General features: G+C 52.3%; 1 protein-coding gene across 1 annotated transcript; it reads left to right on the forward strand.

Annotated features, from left to right (window-relative positions):
• Positions 1-6095: 6095 nt before the first annotated feature.
• SLC5A9 (solute carrier family 5 member 9) lies at positions 6096-25085 on the forward strand (the record flags this gene model as incomplete). Its single annotated transcript, XM_084873889.1, has 14 exons — positions 6096-6251; positions 7849-7920; positions 8893-8997; positions 9295-9459; positions 10049-10154; positions 10906-10986; positions 11262-11467; positions 11616-11751; positions 12523-12630; positions 14682-14832; positions 16606-16774; positions 20555-20770; positions 22312-22477; positions 24596-25085. The coding sequence occupies 14 exons, from the start codon at positions 6096-6098 to the stop codon at positions 24802-24804; spliced, it is 2046 nt and encodes a 681-aa protein (XP_084730015.1). The 3' UTR covers positions 24805-25085.
• Between the last annotated feature and the right edge of the window lie 643 nt (positions 25086-25728).

Below are 25728 nucleotides of genomic sequence, written 5' to 3' on the forward strand. Positions count from 1 at the left end.
AAAAAGCCAATCATTCAGAATGTCCAGCTTTTAGCTTGGGGTATTTATTTTTAAATCAGGGCTAATGGGTGATGACAGTAAGAAAACAGTTTGGCATTTGGACTATAAAGCGTAGCATGGCTGGCATTCCCCAGCATCCATTCTTTTCCATTAATCAACAAAAATAAAATTCGGATTCTTGACAGAGTAGAGATCACCCAAAATAATGACGGCATTTCCCATCCTTCCTTGCAGCTAGAAGTGACCATGTGACTAAGTACAATTTCTAGGAAATGTACACTGGAATACAGAGGCAATGGCTGGAGTCTGAGCAGCCTTTTTAAACACAGAGGGGGAAGATGGTGGAGCAGTGAGGTAAAGGAGTTGAGGTCCTGTTCTGTTCAACTTCATACTTCGATGTGAACAAAATCTGCTGTTTAAGCTACTTTTAACTTAGGTGTGTATCATCATCTCAGCTAAGGTATGTGGCTCTGCCGATGACAATTTGGATGCATTTGAGCTATTTTAAGAGGGAAAGAGGAAACTGACGTAAGCTGCATCATTCATTTATTTGATGAGTGTGGGGGTCTGCAGTGTGCCAGGCATGTGGATTCTGAGCCCCCACTTTCTTCTGCTTTTCAATCACAGCTCCAGCTGGATCCCACTCCCACCCTGACCCTCAGGACCAAAGGCTGGGGGCAGAGGGAGGCTGTGGCATGGTTTAGTTCCCAGCACCGTAGGAACAATTCCAGGCATCCATTTCCCAGAGAGGAAAGGGGCCCACAGTGACAGGGAGACCCAGGGACCCCTGGTCAGGGATCACGGAGGTGCTGGAGGCACACAGCTCCCCTGGCTCCTCGGCCGGACCTACAGCTGCCCCAGCTCGCTGTTCCTCTTGGACTCGCTCTGCTTCTGCATGAAGTGTCGTCCACAGGGAAGATGGCAGCCCCACGCCCTCAGATGCCGTGAGCAGAGCCACCTACATGAGCCTGGTTGGATTCGAAATTCTATGTGTTCACCCCTGCCCACAGCTTTTCCTAGACTAGTTTCCAGTCATATGTGTGAGCATGTGTGTGCACACGGGTGCCAGTCACACTGTGCATGAGCTGCGGCCCGATGCCAAGGCTTCTTCTAAGTTGCAGACATTGGCCAAGTTTCTGGTGTCAGCCCTGCCCCTCTGTCTTGAGAAACCTGTTTGCCCAGGTCTCTGGGGACAAGGGCTGCCACCGCAGCCACCGCAGCCACCACAGCCCACTCTGAGCTTGGTCTTCACCCAACCCCTCCAGGGGTTCCTGGAACGCTGAGCCCAGAGCCAGTTCTCTTTTCCCCAGGACAGGACTCGTGAAAGAACGAGGTTGTCCCGCAGGACCCAAGGCCCAAGAGCTGGAGTGGGAGCTCGGGGCCTCTCTCCAGCTCCCTTGGAGGAGGGGCCAGGGCTGGACTAAGCCTCCACTTGAGCCCTCAGAGGCCAGGCCTGCGCCACACCAGGCTGGGAGCTGCTGAGCACTGGACCCAGGAGGTTTGCCCAGGCCGGGCGCCAGGCTGCACAGGTAGGGGTCACGTGCCTGGCAGGCATAGCTTTAGTAATAAGAGCCTGCAGCTCTCTTCCTTTTCCTTCCCCTCTTTTCTCCATCCTTAGGTCTCTGCTGCCATCTCTCTCAGCCTCCTTCTGCTATGGAATAATCCTTTCCTCTGGCACTGAGCGTCCAGCCTGTCCATGTGGAGCTTCTGTCCTTCTGTCCTTCCCCACTATGTGATTTGACCATGGAAGCATTCGTTTTAAACTGAGAGAAGCATAGGCAGACAGGTAGAAAAAAACAAACAAAACACAAAACAAAATAGAAATAGTGTCACCTGGACGTAGGCTGAGAGCTAGAGTCATGGCCAGCAAAGGAGCCGTGGCTGGGGGCTGGGGCGGCAGGAGAGAGGGCTCACAGGTTCCTACCACAGCCCCCCACCAGCTCTGTGCCCTGCTCAGAGCCCCCACTGGAAGGAGCAAAACAGCCCATTTCTACCCTAACCTCCAGAAGGATGCGCTGTGCGCACTGTCTCCCATGGACATTGGGCTAAGGAAAAAGGGTAGGTGGGACAGCACAGCTTTTAGTGTGAATCGGGCCTGAATTCCAAACCTAAAGGCCCATAGTTCTGGGACATCCCCCATGAGCCCGAGCTTCCTCGCCTACAGGATGGGAAGATTGAGGCCAATCACGCAATCAGTGTGACTGCGATTATATGTGGGGTCTGACCTACCTGCTCCTCCTGGCACACGGCGGTGAACGTTAGCCCTGCCCTTCATTGTTCTGGAAGAGGAGGTGCTCAGAGGCGGCTGTTGGTAGAGTGGTTTTTCAGGAAGAACTTGCAAGTAGCCACAGGTACAGCTGAGCCTGCCCAGGATTCTTCCTGGGCCCATGAGGCCGGAGGAGGCCGCCAGATGCCCAGGTGCCTCGTCGGAGGGGGATTCCTTTCGTGTGGAAAACTCAGATCCACTGTGAGGATTCCTCTAGCTCGGGGGCTGAGGCCCACTCCATCATCAGCGTTTCATACCTCCGGGCCCAGGAAGCCTCGCCCTTAGGGCTTCATTCTGTCTGAAAACGGTCAACTCAGATGTGATCCCAAATGTATAAATCCCAGTGCCATACATTATTCAACTCTTCTATCGTCGTTTATGGTTACGATTTCTCCTCCTGTAGTTCCCACCCGCAGGTGGACTGGCTGCCATGGGAGGAGGAGACGCTGTCAGCTTGTTTCCTTTCTCTCTCACCTGGTCAGGCTGACCCCGGGTGGGCGCTGTGGTGCTGAGCAAGGAGAAGTCAAGGGTAGGAATGTGCCTACTAGACGAGGCTGAGGCCGGTCCTCAGATGGCTCTGGTGTGTGGGTCTCCCACCCTCAGGCTGACCTTCCCTGTGGTCTCTCTGGTGAACCAGTCAGGACTCCTCATCCAGGAGAGCCCGCCCCCAGCCCAGCCCAGCCACGCCTCAGCACTGAAGCCCCGCCCCAGCACTGAAGCCCCGCCCATTCTCCCACAGCCCCCAGGAATCCAGCAGCTCAGGGCCAGGTTCTGCCAGCTGAGGCCCAAGACCCCTACTGGATAGCCCGTAGGACAGGATCTAAGAACCTCACCCCATCTTTTCCATGCATGTGGCTCACATCTAGTCCACACATCTCCCTCCGGAAAAAACATCCACACATTCTTTGCCCAACCCAGGTGCACCCCAATCCCAAAGCACCGACTCCAGTTGGAAGCAGCGAGTCAGTCCCACTACCTGCTCCAGGCGGAGTCACCCCCATCCTCAGTGACCCCAGCTGAGCGGGATGCTCACCAAGCTCTCCAAAAAACTATCCGGGGCAACCAGCCCTCACACTCTCTCCCTTTCCCATTGGGAAAACATACGAATTTTATCCAAATAAATGTTTACAAAAGCTTTCCACATCTTCCTTACAGAGCCTCTATAATTGTTAGTCTAGTTCTTAGCACTTCCTGGGCAGATTTGTTGCTCACTTTTCAATTTTTATGTTATTGTATCTTGGCAGAAACTTCCATTTACGGACCTGTTACACTGCTGTTACACTCTTTTTTAAAATGTATTTTTTATTGTTGATAGTATTACAGATAGCTCACATCCATCCCCCTCACCTTTATGCCTCTCCTCCCACCCTCTACCCCAGGCCTTCATTACCCTGTTGCCCTTGTCCATAGACTATGCACATAAGTATATAAGTTCTTTGGTTTATCTCTTTTCATCCCCCCAACCCCACATCGAGGTATGTCAGTCTGTTCCATACCTCCATGCTTCAGGTCTTATTTTGTTGGTCACTTCATTTTGTTCATTAGATTCCACAAATAAGTGAGATCATGTGATATTTGTCTCTCTCTGACTGACTTATTTCACTTAGCATGGTGCCCTCTCAGGTCCCTCCATGCTGTCCCAAAGGGTAAGAGATCTCTCCTTTTTACAGCTGCATAGTATTCCCTGGTGTAAATGTACCTCGGCTTTTTTATCCACTCATCTGCTGATGGGCACTTGGGCTGTTTCCAAATCTGTTGTACTCTTTTCTAAGGCCTGGCTCAAAAGACCCCCATCCCTCTAAGCCCTACCTAACCTCCTCACATGGACTGTTGCCTCCTCCTCCTCTGAGCTCCCAGCTAAAAACAGGGGTGGGTGAACGTGCTGAAGGTGCCAGTCCATGTGCCATCTGGCTCCCCACTGGGCTGGGCCTTGCTCATGTTGGCACCTCTGCCTCACAGAGCAGGGCCCACAGGGGCTCAACCAAGGTAGGAATGACAATGTGATCAACCCTTAAATCTCAGGAGCTCTCTAAGAGGGGCTCCTGGATAACATAAATTGCTAACTGCCAACACCTGCCTAAATATTGACCATGTGGAATGAAATGCTGCCGCCTGGATTTCACAGTGTGTGCCTTCTCAATAGAAGTCCCTGGTGGTCGTACTAATGTTTCCTCGGTGACTCAGGGCCAATGCATCTGAATCCTCAGCTGCTTTCCATGAAGGCCCTTTGCTGAGAGTTGATGGAGCCTAATTTATAGGTCTGCCAGCCCCATTTGGCCTGACTTTTGCATCATTCTTCCTGTGTTCCCAGTTTTAATATGCTTTTACACACCGTTGGCCATCACAGCCACTCTCGTGCTGTCCCTCCAGGTCTGCCCGCCTCTGGCAGCCCCTTTCTGCTGCTGAGTGTTGCTAGTTTGCAACAACAGGAGGCCTCAAGTGGGGGCTCCTGGCTCGCTGATAAAGCAAGGCCTTGGGCTCTGGGCATAGGCATCGCAATATCTAGTCCTACTATGTCAATGCCTTTCTGCTGACTCCTGGCACTTCCTGGGCTCTGGATACTAAACTGCCTGGTTAGCTGACAGATTCGTGGCTGCTGTGGATCCAAACCTGCTGGCCTAGGGGAGGGAAGTGCAGTGGGTGGTCTCAGCCTCAGGCATCTGGAGAATGGGGTTGGGGGACATTGTACGTGGGTAGTGGAACCCTGAGGGCCAGGATGGCCCTTCCTTGGTGTGTGTGGGGGGGGGGAGGGAGGAGAGAGGGAGCGCAGCATAGGAGGAAGTCACTCACTGACACTGAGAGGTGGGGAGGGCGCAGGCCATGCTGACCAAGGACATAAGCTCAGAGTCTCTTAGCAACCGGCCCTCCATCACCCTGAAGGTCACTGAGCCCCGCTGCTGGGACTGGAAAGCGGCCGCCTGGGTCATGGGCAGATGGTCTCGACAGGGCACAGGGTGCTCTGTGTTCTTTCCGGGAGAGCTCCTTTGTCCCAGCGCAGGCAGGAGTGTGGGCCAAGGTGTGCATTCTGGCCGCACTCCTGGCTTCGGGGTCCTGCACGGAAACAGAAGGGAAGGTGACCCTGGGTGGGCTGGAGGCAGGGGCAGGTGAGGGGGATGCTTTGCAAGGGTCAGAGCAGGCTCCTTCCTCTCTGGTCTCTCGCTGGGCAGAAGGAAAGTTGCATACAGGTGACCAAGAAACCTGGATCAAGGTCCAGCTCTGTCTGCCTTTATGTCCCTGAGTGACCCGCCCCTCCCTGGGCCTCAGTTTCCCCTCCACACAAGCAAGAGCTAGGACACTTGACTTCTGAAGGTCCTCCCAGCTGCAGGGTTCCAAGACGCTGCTCCTCTCCTCCTCCTCCTCTTTCTCTTCCTCCCCTCCTTCTTCTCCTCCTCCTTCTCTTCTCCACATTGAGGGGGTGGTGGTGAGAGAGAGTGTATGTGCCTTGTTACATGTGTCTCTCTGTGTGTGTATGTGTGTGCCTGTCTATGCTTGTATGTTGCGTGTGTGTGTGTGTGTGTGTGTGTGTGTGTGTGTGTAGTGGGGCAGGAAGAGGTAGAGGTAGGAGAGAGAGAGGGGGAGAGGAAGGAAAGAGAGAGGGAGGAGAGGGAGGGGAGGGGCAGGGGAGAAGAAGGAGGAGGGGGAGATGGAGAGGGAAAGAGCCCACAGAGGTGGAGGGAGGCTGATAGGGAAAAGGTGCCAGGACTTACCTGCCATGGGGCTGAGCTTTCTCAGCAGCGATGGCACTGGGCTGTTTAATCATTAAAGGAAAGGAATGAAGCCAGGAGCGCCTCAAAGTCCAGCCGGGTGGTGAGGGCTGTCACGGAGGAGCATGGAGCTGGCAGCGCCGGGGCCCGGAGCTTCAGGAAGTGGGATGAGGACTGCGGCAGCTCGGAGCTCCACACCGGGCCCCGGGGCCGGCCTGCACGCCTACGACACCGGGGTCCTGGTCGTCTACTTCGTCTTCGTTGTGGCCGTGGGGGTCTGGGTGAGTAGCTGTGGAGGTTGGGAGCCGGCAGGAGAGGCAGAACCACACACTCATCTCTGGCTGGGAGCAGGGGTGGGCAGGGGAAGGAGGGCCAGGGAAGCACAGGGTTGGGGTGGAGGCAGGCAGCCTGAAGCCAGAGAGGGGTGTGACTTGCCTGGAATCACTCAGGGAGCCAGCGGCAGGCCAGGCCTGAGCCCCTCTCCTGACCACCGTCTCCTTGCACCTGCTGCCTTTGCCCCACCCTCCCCTGGCCACCCTGATCCTTATTCCTTCCCCCTTCACTGAGCTGAGATTCCCAGCTCCCCGGAAGCTCAGAAGCTTGACTCCTAGCCTGCCCCACCCTCCACTAGTTAGTGCTTTGGCAGGGAGCAGCGCTTTCTAAAGGAGCCGGGCTCCTGTGTGCACGGGGAGGGAGCCAGGCGGACCCCACGGTCCTTCTGTGTCCATTGTTCCCCTAAGCCTCAGTGCCACAGGGAGGCAGCCTCTGAGGTCAGCGAGCCCTGAGCTCACATCACACTAGCATCCCCGCGTGCCCTGGGAACATCCAAGGCTTCTCCGAGCCTCAGTTTCTCAGTTGGACAAGGAGAATAAGGACCACAGCACAGAGCAGGCAGGACCCTTCCGTGACATCTGGCTCAGTGCCCGGCACACAGGGCAGCCATAAAGGGCTGCTGTCATCACGGAAGCACTCGAGAGAAATGCCAGCACCTTTAGACTCTGCTGCGAGGCCGACGGTGCCTGGAGCTTCAGTGGTCACTGACGAGGCTGTGGCAGCGAGGATCCCTCTCTGGGCCTTGGTTTCCTCATCTGCAAAGTGGTGAACAGCGCTGGTGGGAGGAAGGCCAGGCCACACAGATGACCCCTGGCTCTGGGAGGGGTCAGCAGGGAGAAGCACCGCTCCTTGGAGGCTGGGCAGGTCACTCCCTATCTTGGGCCTCGTGATTGATGTGTGAAATTAATTTGTCTGCTCATCTGGCCGCCTGAGGACCAGAGGTGACACTGGAACGTCTAAGGAAGGGTGGGACAATCCCCAGCCCTGCACAGCCCATCGCTGCCCTGTGACGGATCAGTTACATTTCCTCCCTTTTCCTGCCTTTTCCTGCCTCTCCTCCAGTGCTTTTCCCTCCAGACCCAGTCAGAGGCCTGGCGGCATCTTAATAACAGCTTTGCACTTATCCTCCCCGGTGAGGAGTCCTGTGGGAAGAAGGGGACAGGTCTGTCTCCCTGTAGCTATGGACGCCTGAGACGGAAGCACCAGTTCAATTTCTGAAGCACAGCTTGGATGATGGAGGGGACCACAGTGCACGATAGCAATCAGCTGTATGCTCCTGCAGCTCTGTGCCATGATGGGGGCTGCGTACCCTCCACTGGCTCCTTGGTCTTCACACTGATTCTGGTTCTGGTTCTGGGAGACATGCACGGAGGCTCAGAGAGAGGCTCAGGCCACCTCAAGGGCACGTAGAATAAAGATGATGAAAACGCTGCCTCAGTCCCCCCCTCTGCATCCACAGAGCCTGGGCCAAGGACGGGGAATCTGGGTGAGGACAGAGGCTGGAGAATCTAGGGAAACCCTCACCTCTGGCCATTTCCTTTCCAGTCATCCATTCGAGCAAGCCGAGGCACCATTGGTGGCTACTTTCTGGCGGGGCGGTCCATGACATGGTGGCCAGTGAGTTGACCTTCTTCTCTCCCCTTCTCCCACATCCAAGTCCCCTTTGCATCTCCCACCTGGACCCAGGAAACAGCCCCAGGTGGGTTTCCTGGCTCTGAGCTCCTTCTCTCCTGTCCAAATGCATCTGACACCTGAGTCATCTTGTTCTGGACACCTCCCACTGACAAGCGTCCACTGGCGCCCTCTCATGGCCGCAGGGTGGACCTACAGGATGATGGTACACAATGTTGTCCTAGGAAGCTGGGTGGCACTGAGCAGACAGAATCACAGCATAACTGCTGAGCTGGAGGGATGGGGGGCAAAGGGCGGGGGGGGGGCCTCGAGAGGGCTCACAGGAAGCCTGCGACCTCCAGACAGTGGGAGTGGGGCCAGCAAAGACTTTCTTGAGAAGGTGACACATCAACTACTAAAAAGCAGTTAAATGAGGGAAATCATAGACGTAAATCCCCCAGTAGCCTCCAGGAGCTGATCCTGACACCCTTATGACCTAGGCTCCCCATCAGCTGACCGTTTATCCTCTCTCCTCCGTTTCTCCTTCATCCTCACTGGGGGCCCTTAGATCCATGGCCTGCATCAGCACTTCTCCCTGCGTGGACCTGCTCCCCATGGCTTCCTTCTTTCCCACTTAGCTACTCTCACTGGGTGGCCTGGAGCCACTGTCTATTTTTCCTAACATTATTTTCTTTCTTTGGAAAGATTAATACTCGTCCCTCCAAATCTTTGTGGAATCAAGTGTATTAGCACACATAACATCCACATACGGTGCCTGCAATACAGCAGGCACCCACTAGTTGTCAGTCCCATCCTTCTTTCTCTTTGCTCCCCCATTTCCTCCTCCCCCTGATCTCAGATTCCCTGAGTCCAGGTCCCCTCTCCCTGCCACGTCTCAGCTCCAGAAGCTCATGGTAGACTGCAGGTAGAATCATATGAGAACTGGTCCCTGATTCTTGACCCGCTTGTGCCTTGCAGATCGGAGCATCTCTGATGTCCAGCAATGTGGGCAGCGGCCTGTTCATCGGCCTGGCTGGGACAGGTGCTGCCGGAGGTTTGGCTGTGGGCGGCTTCGAATGGAACGTAAGGAAGCTGGCCCGGAGGCTTCTCAGGGATACTGAGGGTCTGTACACCATCCCACCCCTGGCATTAGCCCTGAGAGGACCCTCAGATGTGCTTGGGGAGAACCCATTCTATGGATGGAGAAACCAAGACCCGGAGGAGATAGAGGGACCGTTGGCAGTCACATGGGACTGAGATCAGGCCCCGGGTACCTTACCTCCTGCTCAGGGCTGGCCTCCACATGGCATTGCCTCTCCGAGGGGACACCCATCCATTTGCATCCAGGACATGAACTCCAACTTCTCTCCACTCTCCCAGGCAACCTGGCTGCTGCTGGCCCTCGGCTGGGTCTTCGTCCCTGTGTACATCGCAGCCGGCGTGGTCACGATGCCGCAGTACCTGAAGAAGCGATTTGGGGGCCAGAGGATCCAGGTGTACATGTCTGTGCTGTCCCTCATCCTCTACATCTTCACCAAGATTTCAGTGAGTACACTGCAGTGTGGCCACCCTGTCTCCGAAAATGCTGAGTACAGGGCACGGCTTATTGCTGGGTGAATAGATGGATGGATTGATGGATGGAAGGAAGGAAGGATGGGAGAAAGGAAGAATGAATCCATGTGCCTTCAGTGCATGCTCTCCCTCGGTGGTAGGTAGTCAGAGATGGATGATGTTTGTTGAGTGAATGACAGTCCCTCCAATAAAAGACCTCACAATCCATTCCTTCTTTCATCTTTCTATCCCTGACTCTTCATTCAGTACCAGCATTAATTGCCTAGAATGGTACAGTTTAAAGGTCCTTATTCTTTTTCCATCGACCTAAACTTAGAAAACAAAATTGCATCACATGATTTTCCCAGAGAGCCAGCTCTGGGACTGACTTGAGGCTGGGGTCCTGTGACCCTCCATGTGTGCTGCCCTCCGCTATGTTGTATCCCTGGAGCGGGTTCATAAAAGTCATGCATGGCGCTGAAGGCTCGCCCTCATGGTGTGAGGAGGGCTGACTGCAGCTGGCACTGCTGAGCGGGAAGGGGACACCCTGGGACCTAGTGACCTCCCGGTCGTGTATCTGCAGACTGACATCTTCTCCGGAGCCCTCTTCATCCAGATGGCCTTGGGCTGGAACCTGTACCTCTCCACGGTGGTCTTGCTGGTGGTGACGGCCGTCTACACCATCGCAGGTAGGGCCAGGGAAGGTCACCTCGGGGTTTAGGGCTGGAGTGGAGACATAGAGGCGGGGAGAGGCAGAGAGGGAAGCCCAGGCCACCCGGACACAGTGGGAAGGGCTGGAGGAGAGAGATGTCAGAGGGAGGGCTAGAGGACCAGAAACGGGAAGAGCCAAGACAGAGACAGACAGAGAGGTAAGCTCAAAGGAAACACAGAGGAAATGATGGGAGGCACAGTGACCAGAAAAAGGGGACACACAAGGGCAGGGACACGAGTCAAGAGCCAGCCTCAGAGGCAGGGAAGGAGAGGCCCTGAGAGATCCTGGGAGACCTGCCGTACCCAGGAGCAGGGCACTGTCACCTGGGCCAGACCGTAGGCTGCTCAGACTGAGGCCACAAAGCTATTCCTGCAGAGCGCCAGCCTGGCTCCTGGGACTCGGGGGGCCAAGTGGGCCTGGGTGGGAGGGAATTTAAGTGGGCGTCCAGATGGGGGAGGGCATCCTGGCAGAGCTACCAGCTCACAGAGGGATAGACTCGGGGTATTAAACAGGCTCTGGCCAGGCAGCCTGGGCAGAGGCTTTTGGTGGGAAGAGCTGGGCCCAAGCACCCGTGACTGACTGGCCTCCACCAGGCAGATGGGGCGGAGGAAGCCCACCTGCTGGGAGGGCACCCTGTCCTCTCTGGCCTCCCCAGCGTGGCACGCTCAGGGCCGGCACAGAGAGGATACCTTGGTGCTGACTAATGAGCCCTCTCCTTGGGTCCCCAGGGGGCCTCACGGCTGTGATCTACACGGACGCACTGCAGACAGTCATCATGGTGGGGGGAGCCCTGGTCCTCATGTTCCTGGGTAAGGAGGAGAACTGATTACACCCCACCTTGTCCCTAATTCCCTCCCTCAGCCAGTGTGGCTCCTGTCACCTCCGTGGTTTGATCAGGACTTCTTGGGGCACAGAGCCACACCCCCCTCAGAGCCAAACCAGCGGCACCCCACAGCCCTCCCGCATTTCCACGTCTCGTGCCAGTTCCAAGCCCAGGGACTCCACGCTGGACTGGGAGCTGGGGGGCCTGTGACAGGCTCTTGGGGCCCAGGGCCGCTTCACTCACTGAGGTCTCCCCCCACAGGCTTTAAGGAGGTAGGCTGGTACTCAGGCCTGGAGCAGCGGTACAGGCTGGCCATCCCCAATGCCACGGTCCCCAACACCAGCTGCCACCTCCCCCGGCCTGACGCCTTCCACATGCTCCGGGACCCTGTGAGCGGGGACATCCCTTGGCCAGGCCTCATTTTCGGGCTCACAGTGCTGGCCACCTGGTGCTGGTGCACGGACCAGGTGATGCCCCAGCCTGCAGGCCCCGCCCACTGGAATGGGGATGGCTCCCTGCGGGAATGCAGAGGGTTGGGACTTGTTCTGGGACCACGCAGGGGCACAGGCGGTGACCACGTCAGAGCCCACCTGTGGCCTCCGCTGTGCCTTTCAGGTCATCGTACAGCGATCTCTCTCCGCCAAAAGTCTGTCCCACGCCAAGGGGGGCTCCGTGCTGGGCGGCTACCTGAAGATCCTGCCCATGTTCTTCATCGTCATGCCCGGCATGATCAGCCGGGCCCTGTACCCAGGTGAGAGCTGGGGTGGGAAGGGGCTGCACAGCCCTTAATAAGAATACGGAGTCCTGCCCGGCCAAGGTGGCTCAGTTGGTTGAACATTGTCCTGTGCACCAAAAGGTTGCCGATTGGATTCCAGGGCAGAACATATACCTGGTTTGTGGGTTCAAGCCCCTATTGGGCCACATACAGAAGGCAACTGATAGATGGATGAAAACAAACAAAAAGAACATATAGTATAAGGTGATCGGACATCCCGCTTTTGGCAGGACAGTCCCGATTTTTAACAATTTGCCCCGTGTCCCAAGGTGTTTAAAAAAAAAAAAAAAGTCCCAATTTTTGGAAAGATTCTTTCTGATTTTTTTAAAATGCTGCAGGACGGGGGTATTTTAATTGTTAAAAAGCGGGACGTCTGGTCACCTTAATATAGTAATATGTTAACATTTGTGTTCCAAACTACGAAGTAGAAAATTTGCATCCAAATGTCATTTTTAATCCTGCCTTGCTTTTATAAGGGAAAGGCCAGTATAGAATTCTTGGTGCCTTCCAAGGATAGTTGCCTTTTATCAGGATAGAAGGCCTAAAGCTAACGAGTCTACCAGCTTTGTGGGCAGTATATGGCAGAGAAATGTTCCATAGTAAATCCCGGTACCCAGTCAGCCACCTCAGGCCCAGCACAGTCCCCAGTGAACCCTTCCTGGTGGGGTTAGAAGGCAAATATGGGGCTGTCCTGAGAAGGCCCTAGATCATTTGTCTCTAACTGCCCTGCCATCACCTCTTCTGCAGATGAGGTGGGCTGTGTGGACCCTGACGTCTGCCAAAGAGTCTGCGGGGCCCGAGTGGGATGCTCCAACATCGCCTACCCCAAGCTGGTCATAGCTCTCATGCCCATTGGTGAGTCCTGCTTCCTCTGGCCACCAGTCACTTCCTCATACAGCCGCCTCCAATCCCCACTGCCCAGGAGGGGTTGCAATAAGGATGGACATGGGCAGGGAGAGGGAATAACAACATTCATATCCCCATCCCCTCCCAGTACACACATGCACCCCCCCCCTACACACACACACACACACACACACACACACACACACACACAGGCATCCATGAGGCAGTGCTCTGTGCCCTGGTCCCTGAGATGCAGGATAAAGGGCGGGCCCTGCTCTCCGGCTCCACGCAGTCTCCAAGGTACTCAGGGAGTCAGAGGCCACAATACAGTGAGCAGTGCGGGGACACAGTGGGGCTGGGGGAGCCCTCTGGAGCACCTGGCTCACTTTGGGGGAGTGAGGGGCAGGTTTCTCAGAGGAGAGGACATGGAACTGAGGTCTGAGGAGCACCTTAGGCAGACACAGCTGAAGGGCAAGGCAGATGTCATCCAGACTGAGGGGCTGCACGGGCAAAGGCCTGAGGCTGGGAGAGAGCATGAAGTCTGGGCTGAAGGTGGCTCCTATGGGCTCAGAGGCAGGAGGACTGGAGACAAGCATAGTGGAGAAGAGTTGGTGGCCTCACCTAGAGCAATGGAGGTCAGGGGACAGGGGGTATGGGTTAGGCCAGCATCCACCATTGCATTTGTGCTCTGAGGGACCACTCTGCCTGGGGTTCAGCTTAGGGCAGCAAGGGGATGATTCACAAGGTCCTTCAGTGGTCCTGGTGAGGGGTTATGGTGGCTAGGACCAGGTTGGTGTCTTTAGAGATGGAGAAAAGAGGTTTAAAAGATAAACAGGAGGCAGAATTGGCAGAACTTGATTGATGACTGATTGTATTTGAGGGACCAAAGGGTACATGGGAGAAAGGCAGGTCAATGAGGGAAGTAAGGTGAGTTACTCCCTCCCCTCATCACCAGTAGAATAAGAAATGAATCAAGAAATAGAGGAGGAAGGGGGGAGGCCCAGTGATGACAGAGCAGCCACAGAGGGAGGTGGGTGGGAGGGGAGTCCAGGAGGGGCCTGGGATACCTCTGAGGTGTCTGGTGTGGAGACTAGAAAGACATTATTATTATTTTTTTAAATATATATTTCATTGATTTTTTACAGTGAGGAAGGGAGAGGGATAGAGAGCTAGAAACATCGATGAGAGAGAAACATCGACCAGCTGCCTCCTGCACATCTCTCACTGGGGATGTGCCCGCAACCAATGTACATGCCCTTGACCGGAATCGAACCCGGGACCCCTCAGTCCCCATGCCTTTGACCGGAATAGTACCTGGGACCTCTCAGTGACAGGCCGATGCTCTATCCATTGAGCCAAAACGGTTTTGGCTAGAAAGACATTATGAATAAAAGGAAGAACCAGAGGCCCCAGAGGCAGTTGCTGGCCTCAGTGTGGGACACCTTTGTCTTCCAGGGATACATGCAGGCTGTGGCTAAAGATTTGAACTGAGGGCAGTAGAGGCTGGAGGTGAGCTCAGGTGGGGGATCCCTCCCTGGGGTGAGGCTTGGTCATGAGACGCAGAGACTTCGGGGATCAGTGGAGCAGACCTCTTGCTGCAGGAGGAAAAACTGGCCCTAACATGAAGGACTCAGTTCAAAGGTCACGCAGCTGGTTGCCTGCAGAACCAGGAAACAAGCCTGTGCTTCTGCTTCCCAGGCCAGGGCATCAATTCAATGAAAAAGGAAAACACTGAAAACATTTAGTAACAGTCACCTCCTCCCCACCAGCGACCACTAGCAAGTGTCGGCCAGCTCTGACACCTACAGGAGATGCCAGGGCTGTCACACCCCTTCCTGGGGAGGTTCGGGGAGGGCCATGGCTCCCCCAAAGCCACAGAGCAGGCAGCAGGGCGTGGCAGGAGCCCAGTGTCCAGCCCTGGATTCCTTACCTGCTGGGTGAGAACCTCAGCCAGCACCTTCCCCATCTCATTCCCACCCAGACTCCTGGCTCTGCGGGCGCTGCAGCCTCCACAGTGCCCGGCAGGGCCTTCATGGCCAGTTGTCCACATCTCTCCCCAGGTCTGCGGGGCCTGATGATCGCCGTGATCATGGCCGCCCTCATGAGCTCGCTCACCTCCATCTTCAACAGTAGCAGCACACTGTTCGCCATTGACGTGTGGCAGCGCTTCCGCAAGAAGGCAACGGAGCAGGAGCTGATGGTGGTGGGCAGGTGTGCTGGCCCGGCCTCGGGCGCCCCTTCCGGCAGGCAGACCCTCTCCCCTCTGCTCCCTGCCTGGGTTGCCCTGGGAAGGGTGGCTGGGTTGGGCCCCGGACTGGCAGTCAGAGCATCTAGTTCTAGCACCAGCTTCCGCCAAGACCTCAGGTACTTCCTTCCCTGCTCTGGGCGCGTCCTCCCGGTCCAGAACAAGAAGAAAAAAAGACCCTCTTCCCTGCCTGTTCAGCTTTCTCTTGCAATTGGTCATCGGGGTCAATGAGAGAAGCTGACAGAGTTAAACGTATAACTGCATAAATGGGAGGCAGCTAGCAAGCGGCTCGCCCTTCAGGTCTTTCGGACCAGCTGCTATCCCAGGATATCAGAAAGGCTTTCACTTACTCCACCAGTCTCACCCAGAGCGTCCCCCTTGGGTCATGCCTTTGTGTGGGGACACAGGGAGGACTTGTATGGCCCTGCCCTCAGGGTGGAAGCGTTTAAGGAGAAAGGCCCAAACACGAGCAATGCAGGCAATGTGAGGGGCCTGCATCAATGAAGACATTTGTACGAAGTTTGTCTCCAAAGAAGGCAGAGCCTCAAACACCAGGCTAAAGAGTTTGCATTTACCTTGTTGGGATCAGCTTCATGCTTTTCAGAGCACAGTGGTGGCTAATTTTTCTTTTTCACTCCAGGCTGGGAACTTGTAGTTTACATAGAGTTAAGGGGCCCTTTCTGAAATCGTTGCTTCATAACTTAAGGCTCCACAAATCACTCAGGTTTCTGGACTCATGTGTTCATTCTCCGCTTTGGGTAGATGGTCTCTGAGTTTATATAACTTGCTTTTTCCCCACCTCCCTGCCTTTCTATGCACTATTTCTTCCACCACAGTGCCTTCTGCCCACAGCTGCCCCATAGAGTCCCACTGCCTGCTTGCTCATAGGCGCTGGATGCAGGACAGAGGGTGCAGAGGCGAGGCTGAGGGAGGGAGGTTATTGAGTAACTGCTGCTTTAGTGGGGGCCTGAGAAAGAGAAAATGAGAAGAAAGAAGAGGAAAGGACTGGTGTGCTGAGGGACTTCTAAAAGAGTGTCCTTTTATAACTTGCACACTAAACTGCCAGGTTTTAGATACTTCTTTCATCAACCAGTGGGGTTCTGGTACCATCTGCTGGCCATATACATTATTGCTTGCAGCACATCCAAGAAAAGTTTTTCATCAACCTGGCCACATGGCTGCAAAATCATACATGCCTTTGTGTGGGGACACAGGGAGGACATGTTGAGGACCTGGGCCTGAGCCCGGATCAGTTGTGGAGGAGTCAGGACAGGAAAGTGGAGTCTCTTTTCTGAGCTAACTGGCAGCGTAAGGAGGAGACACTTGGAGTTGGAGAAGCTTAGAGAAGGAAGAAGTCACTGGAGCCACCCTGGAGAAGTGGGCTGCTATGCTCAGCATTTGGGTGAAAAAGAGAAGGAAAGGCGTCCTCAGCAAAGATCCAGAGGCCATTTGCTGAGGTGGGTGGTGGGGTGAAAGGTATGGATTCCTCTCTGAAGAGCAGTCTATTTAAAAAGCCTTGATCTCTTAGGTCTGGAATTCTGATATTCTGGAATTTTAAGAGTCTAAATTTCTGGACTCTCATCCTTTGGGATTCTAATCTCCTAACATTATCTTATTCAACAAGCATACATTCCACTCCCACCCCTATCTCTCTTCCTGGTTTCCAAGCATCACCTTCACCCCACCCCACACTCTGCCGCCTCGAGGGCTCCTCACAGCACCCCATGCCCTCCTGGCAGAGTGTTTGTGGTGTTCCTGGTCGTCATCAGCATCCTCTGGATCCCCATCATCCAAAGCTCCAACAGTGGCCAGCTCTTCGACTACATCCAGTCTGTCACCAGCTACCTGGCCCCACCCGTCACTGCCCTCTTCCTGCTGGCCATCTTCTGCAAGAGGGTCACAGAGCCTGTGAGTACAGCAGTTCACATAAGCTGGCCTCTCTGTGACCTTGCACAACCAACTGCCCCCTTCCCATCCATAGCATCTGGTCTAGATTCATTCATGCATAAACATTGATCAATCTTGAGGTTTCTCTATTTCTTCTCATTACAGCCGCCCCTTTAGCATTTCTTGTAATGCTGGCTTGGTGGTGATGAACTCATTTAGGCCTCCCAGCTCTCCCCCCCCCCCCCTTTTTTTTTTTTTTTTTTTGTCTGGGAAGCTCTTTATTTCACCATCTATTTTGAATGATAGCCTTGCTGGATAGAGTAATCTTGATTTCAGATCATTGCTTTCCATTACCTTGAGAACTTCATGCCACTCCCTTCTGGCCTGTAGAGTTTCTGATGAGAAATAAGCTGACAGCCTTATGGGAGCTCCTTTGTAGGTAACAAATTTTGTTTCTCTTGTTGTCTTTAAGATTTTCTCATTGTCTTTCATTTTTGGCATTTTAATTATGATGTATCTGGGTGTGGGCCTATTTGGGTTCTTCTTGTTTAGGACTCTCCTGAACTTGTGTGAGTTTTCCTTCACCAGGTTAGGGAAGTTTTCTACCCCTTGATCCCTTTTTTTTTATCTTCTGGTACAACTATTATGTGAATATTGTTATGATTCACAGCTCTCTTAAACTGTTCTCCTGGTTTTTTATTATTTTTTCTTTTTGGTTCTCTGATTGAGTGATTTTTTTTTTCCTACCCTTTCTTCTAATTCACTGATCTGATCCTCAGCCTCCTCTAATCTTCTGTGTAGTCCTTCCAATGTATTATTTATTAGTAATATATCATTCTTTATTGCCAACTGTTCTTTTTTCATAGTTACTATATCTTTTCTCATGCTATTGAGCATCGTTACCATAATTATTCTGAACTCTATGTCAGATGAATTTCTTATCTCTATTTCATTTATTTTCTCTTCTGAAGAATTCTCATTTTCTTTTATTTGAGGGTTGTTGTTTTTTTGTCTCCCCATTTTGGCTGCCTGTTTGGGCTTGTGGCTGTGTATTAGGTAGATCTGCTCTCAATCTCTAGTGCAGGATAGTATCAAACACTGTTTCTGATGACTTAGATCAGGTAAAGACTCAACACCTCCAGAGACCCGCCTCTGTCTGCAGACTGATTGCATTTGGTTTTGAGTAGCCCTCAGGCAATCATCCACAGATGTGGAAAGGGGTTTTCCAATAGTATGGAACAATTGCTTCTGCCTGGAGGCTACTTGTTATTCTCAGTCTCTTAAAGGGCCCCAGAAATTCCACACTGTGGGGCAAGAGGCTTTCCAATAGAATAAGTCAACTGCCTTACCCCCCGGGCAAAAAATGCCTAGATAGAAAAGGTTTGCCTGAGAAAGATGATCTCCTCAGCATGAGGGAATGATTCAGCACAGGAAACCAGAGTGCCTACCTTCTGAGCTCTAACCCCAGAGCCCCCAATCCTGGCTTCTGCTTACACAGCTTTAGTCTACTCTGCCCTTCCTCTGCTGGAGCACAAAAAGAGTGGCTTCATGTGAAACTTTGTGCATTGGCCCTTTAAGAGGATGCCTGCATATCCAGTCATCACTCCCTGGTAGACAGCAACCCTGCTGCTTTTCACAGCAGGTGTTTTGTGGGCACCTTTCTCAGTTCTGGTGCTCTCTGATGGGGGACACAGTTTGTGGATTAGACCCCAGATTCTCAGTGGCAACCCCTCACTGAGATATCTCTCCAGAACTTCAGCTGCTGTCTGTGGGAGCCAGTCCAGCCCTTTCACACCTCTGCCCTTTCTATCAGTTTCTATTTGATCTCCACTTTCCATCCTTGGTTCTCTAAAGCTAATCTTCAGTTGATTATTCAGGATTTATTTTCGCATTTTAGTTGCAATTCCAATTTGGTCCTGGGAGCATGTCTGTGTAGCATCTACTTACTACGCTGATGCCATTTTTAATCCCAGTACCCTCTTGTGGACATTCTGAGAACAACACCCTAGTAAGGGATTAGGTTCAATGGTGCCCTCTTGTGGATATTCTGAGAACAGCATCATAGGAAGGATTAGTTGCAATAATGCTCTCTTGTGGACATTCTGATAACAGCACCCTAGTACAAGGGGGAAAAAATTATCAATCTGGATGCTATATTTACAAGGTTCATATAGATGTGCCATCACTATGCCAGACAGGAGGAAATATAACTCAATAAACAATAAGAAAAAAGAATAGTGGCTGCTAGGATATTAAGAATAGGAACACCTAACCCAGTGGTCGGCAAACCGCAGCTCTAGAGCCACATGCAACTCTTTGACCCCTTGAGTGTTCTAATGCCACTTCTTCAAAATAGACTTGCCCAGACCAAAAACCGACTTCTGTGCATGTGCTGGGAAGTTTCAATCGCACTGTATGTGGGCACCCGCAAGTGATATTTTGTGGAAGAGCCACACTCAAGGGGCCAAAGAGCCGCATGTGGCTCATGAGCCACGGTTTGCCAACCACTGACCTAACTTATGATACCTTGGAGGTGGTCCGGGAAGCCTTCCTGGAGGAAGCACATCTGAGCTGAGACATGAGGGATTAATAGGAGGGGGAAGAGTATTTCAGAGTCCAGAGTGCTAACCATTACACAATGGAACCAACTGGGAAGAGTATTTCAGATATGAGAAACAGTATGTGGAAGCTCAAGACAGACTAGGAGATCTCTAGGCTCTGTTTCATCCCTAACATTAATAAGGTTTATATGTAGGCAAAAAGATAGCAATGATGATGAAATGAAGTTTGAACTTGCAGGGGTATTACACGTGTGTTATTCATGAAACTGCACTGAAATCTAACAGAAGCCTGGGAGGAGCTCGAGGTAGGAGGACTATAACCCTGATTACTCCTCAGAACAGTTTAGAAAAAACAAACAACAACAACAACAACAACAACAACAACAACAACAAAAACAACAGATCTGCTGGCTAACCAGATCTGGGGTCAGAAAGAAAAGGACGTCACAGACAGGACTCCACAGGAGCCACGTGAGAACCCAAGGTCAAGGACAAGGAGATCATAGGAATGTCTCTCCCAATGGACTATGAAGGAAGGTGTCCACTGATGCCTTCTGTTGGCAGAGGTCTGAGCTCCCTGCTGATAGTCGTGGTACACAGCAAAACTCAATTGAACTATGGATGCTTCTGCTCATTGCAGAATTTTTGAAATCCAGATTGACATCTCAATTTTAAAAATACAACTCGAACATAAGGAAGCAGAGGTTAGGGTTGAATAGTGTTATAAAAAAGACATGGGAGATACCAGAGCTTTCATATATATATATATATATATATATATATATATATATATATATATATATATATCAAAAGACATGGAAAAAATAGAAGCAACACTGATTTCTGACTTACCATAACAGAAAGTTATTCCTTGCTTATTACAAAATCATATCCCATTCTGCTTGAAGATTAAGCACTTACATGTAGTACTTATTCATTTCTCCTATCATTGCACATGAGAAAACTCTGAGTCAGAGAGGCTGAATCACTGCATCCATTATTCTGGAATGGAGCCAGGGTCCAAATCCTGGTCCATCTGACTCAGAAACCCGTGTTATTTCCTTATACCCCACTCTATCTGCCTTAACATCAGGACAAAGCTTTAGCATTAAATCACACCTATGGACTTGCGAACACAGTGACAACCAGTTGGGGAGAGGTTTGGGGGGAGAGTGGTTTTAAACTTCCTAGGGCCTCCCATCTGGATCTCACCCCTCCCTGGTCTGCCCTCTCTCCACAGGGAGCCTTCTGGGGCCTCATGTTTGGCCTGGTGGTGGGGTTCCTGCGCATGATCCTGGAGTTCTCCTACCCAGCCCCAGCCTGCGGGGAGGTGGACCAGAGGCCGACTGTGCTCAAGGACTTCCACTACCTCTACTTTGCCCTCCTCCTCTGCGGCCTCACTGCCATCGTCATGGTCGTCGTCAGCCTCTGTACAACCCCCATCCCCGAGGAAGAGGCAAGTGGAGCGCTCATGCCAACTCCCTTCCCCCCAAACGCCTCCCCATGCCCACCGCCGAGTTTCACCCCATTGGGTGATGATCCTACCTGTTGCCATACAGATGTCCCAGGGACAGGGAGCTCATTGGGTTATTCATTCCCAACTGAAAAGTAATTCGTTCAATTGAAAAATCACTCAGTGAGCATCTAGTACGTGCCAAGCCTGTGTTAGCGTTACAACGATGAATGGTTTCCCATGGCATCTGTCCACAGTGGGGTGTACAGGGGGCACAGACAGCCACATAAACAGTTGCTCTACCAAGAAGAAAAGCAGAAGGACCAGTCTCAAGGCTGAGCACAGAGGAGAGGCAGTCACCCCTGGGAGAGCTCCTGACATAGGCCACTTTGAGTTGGATCTAGAAGAATGGGTAGGGATTGGTTGAAGAGTCAAGAAACAATATGTGAGAAAAGAAACAGAGTCCACCGGAGTAAGAGCTTAACTGGGAGTTCTCCCCTCTCCCATGCTGACCATTTAACTACCTGTCCTTGGACATGAGGCCCAGGCTTCAGTTCTGAAATCTTTTTTCTTTTTTTTTCTTTTTTTTGAGCAAAAGAGCATTCATTAGCTCCAGCTGCCATAACAAGGTACCACACAAGCCTGGGTGGCTTACACAACAGAAATGTCTTTTATCACAGTTCTGGAGGCCAGAAGCCTGAGATGCAGGTGTTATAGGGTCATTTCCTCTGAGGCCTCCCTCCTTGGCCTCCTCCCGCTCTGTCTTCAATGGCCTTCCCTGTGCCTGTCTGTATCCTAATCTCTTCTCATAATGACACCAGTCTTATTGGATTGGGGCCACTCTAAACAGCTCACTTAACCTTAATTACCTCTTTAAAGACCCTATCTTCAAGCATGTCTCATTCTGAAGTACTTAAACATGGCATTTGGGCAGAGAGACATAATTTAGCCCATAACAGAGCCCATACCAGAAGCTGGGCCCTGAAACATTAAGTGGAAATCAGCATTAACACCCCTTACCTGTGCGGTGCCTTAGTAGGTAAGGGGTGTTAATGCTGATTTACCCTAGTAGCACTAATTTCTACAAATAAGTGGGTCATTCACAGGTGAGCCAGGCAGGGGAGAGGGAGGGCAGTTGCTTTATTTCTTGCTTCACTTTTGCAACAGGCTCTAACTGGATCCCTTCAATTCTTCCTGAATCCCAGGACTCTGCGTCTCTTCCCTGTGTCTGCAGTGACTCTCCATTGCATTGTGCTTTTAAGAGAAATCAACTCCTAGCCTGACCTTGGAAGCCTTTTGTCATGGGGTGCCTGCCTCCCTGCACCTGACGTGGTGTGTTTTCAATACCTGGCATGGCTCAGGCAGAGCAGGTTTCCAAAGGAAGTAGAGGCCACGCTAATAGCCAAGCCTCGCCTCCCAGCTCTGTGTTTGCTCCTGGCACCACTCACTGCTCTGAGGTTCCTCCAGGGGAGGCCCCTCTAATTTTACATCGTGACTTCCCTTCAGAGGGAACTGAGTCAAGACAGCGTTTCCCTTGCCTCCAGCTCGCTCACCTGACGTGGTGGACACGGAACCGCCCCTGCCCTGAGCTGGAGAAGGAAGCCCATGGGGACACACCAGGAACATCGGAGATGGAAATGCCACCTGATGTGCATCCTGCAGGACATGGAGGGACCCAGAACCCCAGCCAGGGCCCGGAGCAGCACGGAGGTAGGCTGAGGGTGTGCTGGGTGCTATCACAGAGGAGTGATGGGGACAGATCCTGGGTCACAGGTGCCCTAAGACGCCATACACTATCTTTCCTCCCTTCCCACATGGCTATAAAACAATGTGAAGAATAAGACAAGTAAGGCAGATGGGAGCTAAAGTATTGCCCTCATTACTGATAAAGTGCAGGTGGAAAAATCTGGTTTCTATCCATGGGGAGGTGCACTTCCTGACACTGAACCCTAGCATTAGACAGAGGGCCCATCCATCACCTACCCATGAGCACTGCTCTGCCCAGGAGTAGGGTGGGAAGGAACCAAGTGAGCCCTTGTTATCCTCCCCAAGCCTGCCAACAGGAAGTTCCCGTCTCCTCTCCCGAGCTGAACGAATCTATGGGTAGAAAATCAAAAAAGAGGGTGTGATATTAATTGAGTTCCATCCACTTGGAAGAAAGCCTTAGGTTTGGCAAAGAAACAGCACCCCTCCTCCCCCCACACACCCATTTTATTATTTATTTCCTATTGGGCTTAATAATCTGCCTAGAATCACACAAAACCATGGTCATCTTCACAGGAAGAGAGCAGATGGGTCCGCACTGTGTCCTCCTGAGCTGCTGATGGGCCCACAAATACTGCCTCCTGGAGATTCTATTATTTTTAATTTTTAATTTTTTAAATCTTTATTGTTGAAAGCATTGCGTATGTCCCCCTTTGTCCCTCATTGACCTCTTCCAGCCTACTCTTAACCCCCACCCCAGGCCCTCATCACCCCATTGTCTTTGTACATGGGTTATGCATATATGCATACAAGTTCATTGGTTGATCTCTTCCCATCCACCCCTGCCTTCCCTCTGAGGTTCGACAGTCTATTCCTAAAAGTGATAGGATATATATGAGTTCAGTGTACTCTAAGACCACACAGTGTCTAAATTAGAAGTTGACATAGGACATACTGCAGCTGGTTTAGATGCAATGTGACTATGACCTCCCTGCAGTGCTCTTGAATACCAATGTTAAGGTATTCTGATTTAGTGACACCAGAGAGATTTTCCAAAGTGTAAAATTCCCACAGAAAAACTAATGCCAGAAGTGATAAATTAGTTTTCAATTTAAAGCCCCAAGTCAATTTCTCTTTCCCTGATGAGTTAAAATGTTAATGAACTTTAAGTCCTCAATGTACCTCCTGCCTCAGATAGAGGAGCCCAGTGCTGGCTGGGGTTGGGGTGCCTTCAGAGGCTGCCCTCGCCCATCAGGGTAGGCAAGAGCTCCATCGGGGCTTCAAAAAGCATCTTCATTCTATCCCCAGCTGCCGATGTGACAAACTTTTAATAATTCCAGCAAGTTTAAAGCATAGATAGCGTTATCCAAGCCCCGGTTGTTGGCCCCACACAGCTGGCAGCTACACCACTTGGCTCCCAGGTCTTTGCCGGGTTCTCGGAGTCCTGAGCTTCCCTGAGGCCTGAGAAGCCTCCACTCTTCAGCTTTGCTTAGGACCCTGACTCTACAGAAACAGCCACTTGCCTAGAGGTTATGACATCATAAGCTCCAGGATACGAGTTCTCCTGACACCTAAGATCAAAACTGCTTTTTGTATTTTCTTTTAAAAAAAAAATATATATTTTATTGATTTTTTCAGAGAGGAAGGGAGAAGAATAGAGAATTAGAAACATCAATGAGAGAGAAATATCGATCAGCTACCTCTTGCACACCCCCTACTGGGGATGTGCCCGCAACCAAGGTACATGCCCTTGAGGGGAATCAAACCTGGGACCCTTCAGTTCTCAGGCCGACGCTCTATCCACTGAGCCAAAAACGTTTAGGGCTGCTTTTTGTATTTTCAAGATCCAAACTTCTTGACCAATTTATCAACTATTTTTAAAAACTCCCCGTAATGGTGCCTGGCCAGCGTCAGAGCTCAGTGAAGTCCCAGCTCAGCACCAGGCTGTGACTAGTAGAAAGGACTAAGGTGATTGTTCCATGGCTCCCCTTTCTGTGCACCTCACCCTTCTTTGTTTGTTTGTTTCTCCCCTCTTTCTCTCCCCTGCTCTCTCATCACTCTCCTTTTTGACCTGGCCTTGCTGCTCCCTCCTGCTTCCCTCCCCCTCTGGCCTTGGTCCCTCAGCCCCTCGCAGGTCCTGGGGAAAGCTGCTCTGGGGCTGGTTCTGTGGGCTCTCTGGGGCCCCGCAGCCGGCCCTGAGCCCCGCAGAGAAGGCCGCGCTAGAGCTGAAGCTGACGAGCATTGAGGAGGAGCCGCTCTGGAGACGTGTCTGCGACATCAATGCTGTCCTCCTGCTGGCCATCAACGTCTTCCTCTGGGGCTACTTTGCCTGACTTCTCGGACCTGGCTTCACCCGAGACATGAAACACAGCCCAGCCTGGCCAGTCACAGACAGGCCCGCCGCCCACCTTGCTGTCCATACTGCAGACTACCCAGGCTGAGACTGCAGGACTCCTGGAGAGCCCCTGACCCAACCTCTGTGTGAGGCCGGCGGTGACATGGAGGCCCAGAGAGAGGGCTGGGTCTGCCTGGGGCCACACAGCGGGATCCTCCTGGTCTCCTGGCTCCAGCTCTCTCACCCTTGCATTGCCTTAAAGTCTTACCTCCAAAACGCTGTGTCGCCTTCTTGGTGAGTCTTCTCAGAGGCATTTACTCAACATGTGTCTTGAGCTGAGAAATGGGAGGATACGAGAAAAGAAATAGCGAGCAAGTTGCAAAAATTCACATGCATCTTTGCTCACCCATATCCCTTCCTTTTCCCCCTTCTCCTTCCCTTACATCACTGGTTCCCAATCCCCATCAGCTATTCCTGGCAGGCATGTACTCAGAACAGGACCTTCCACTTCTACTGTGGTGGCGTCAGGCCCGCAGGAGTGAGGGCCGGGTGGGGTGTAAGCATGATGACAGGTGGTGCTTGGGGCAGGGCACCTGGGGTAAGGAACTCTCCTTGTCACTAACTACTCCAATCTGCCTCTTCCCGCTCTCACCTCCAAACATGTGGTCATCTCCATGGCCTTGAGGATCTGAGGGAAAATCATGCCACAGACAGGAAGCAAAAAGTAGTGGAAAATGTCTGGATTGGAGGGTCCCTGGGCTGGACCATGGCTGCGCCATCTGTCCTCTCTGTGTGCGAGAGCAATGGTGCTATTCCTTCTGGGTGCACGTGACTCCTCACCAGGGGTTCACACGAGGCACCCAGAGCTTGGGCTGCATGCCTGCCCCTCCATGACCTCTTGCCCAGGTGCATCTGTGCAGGG

This window comes from Pipistrellus hanaki (assembly GCF_964339955.1).
Source record: "Pipistrellus hanaki genome assembly, chromosome: 2".
NCBI lineage: Eukaryota > Metazoa > Chordata > Mammalia > Chiroptera > Vespertilionidae > Pipistrellus > Pipistrellus hanaki.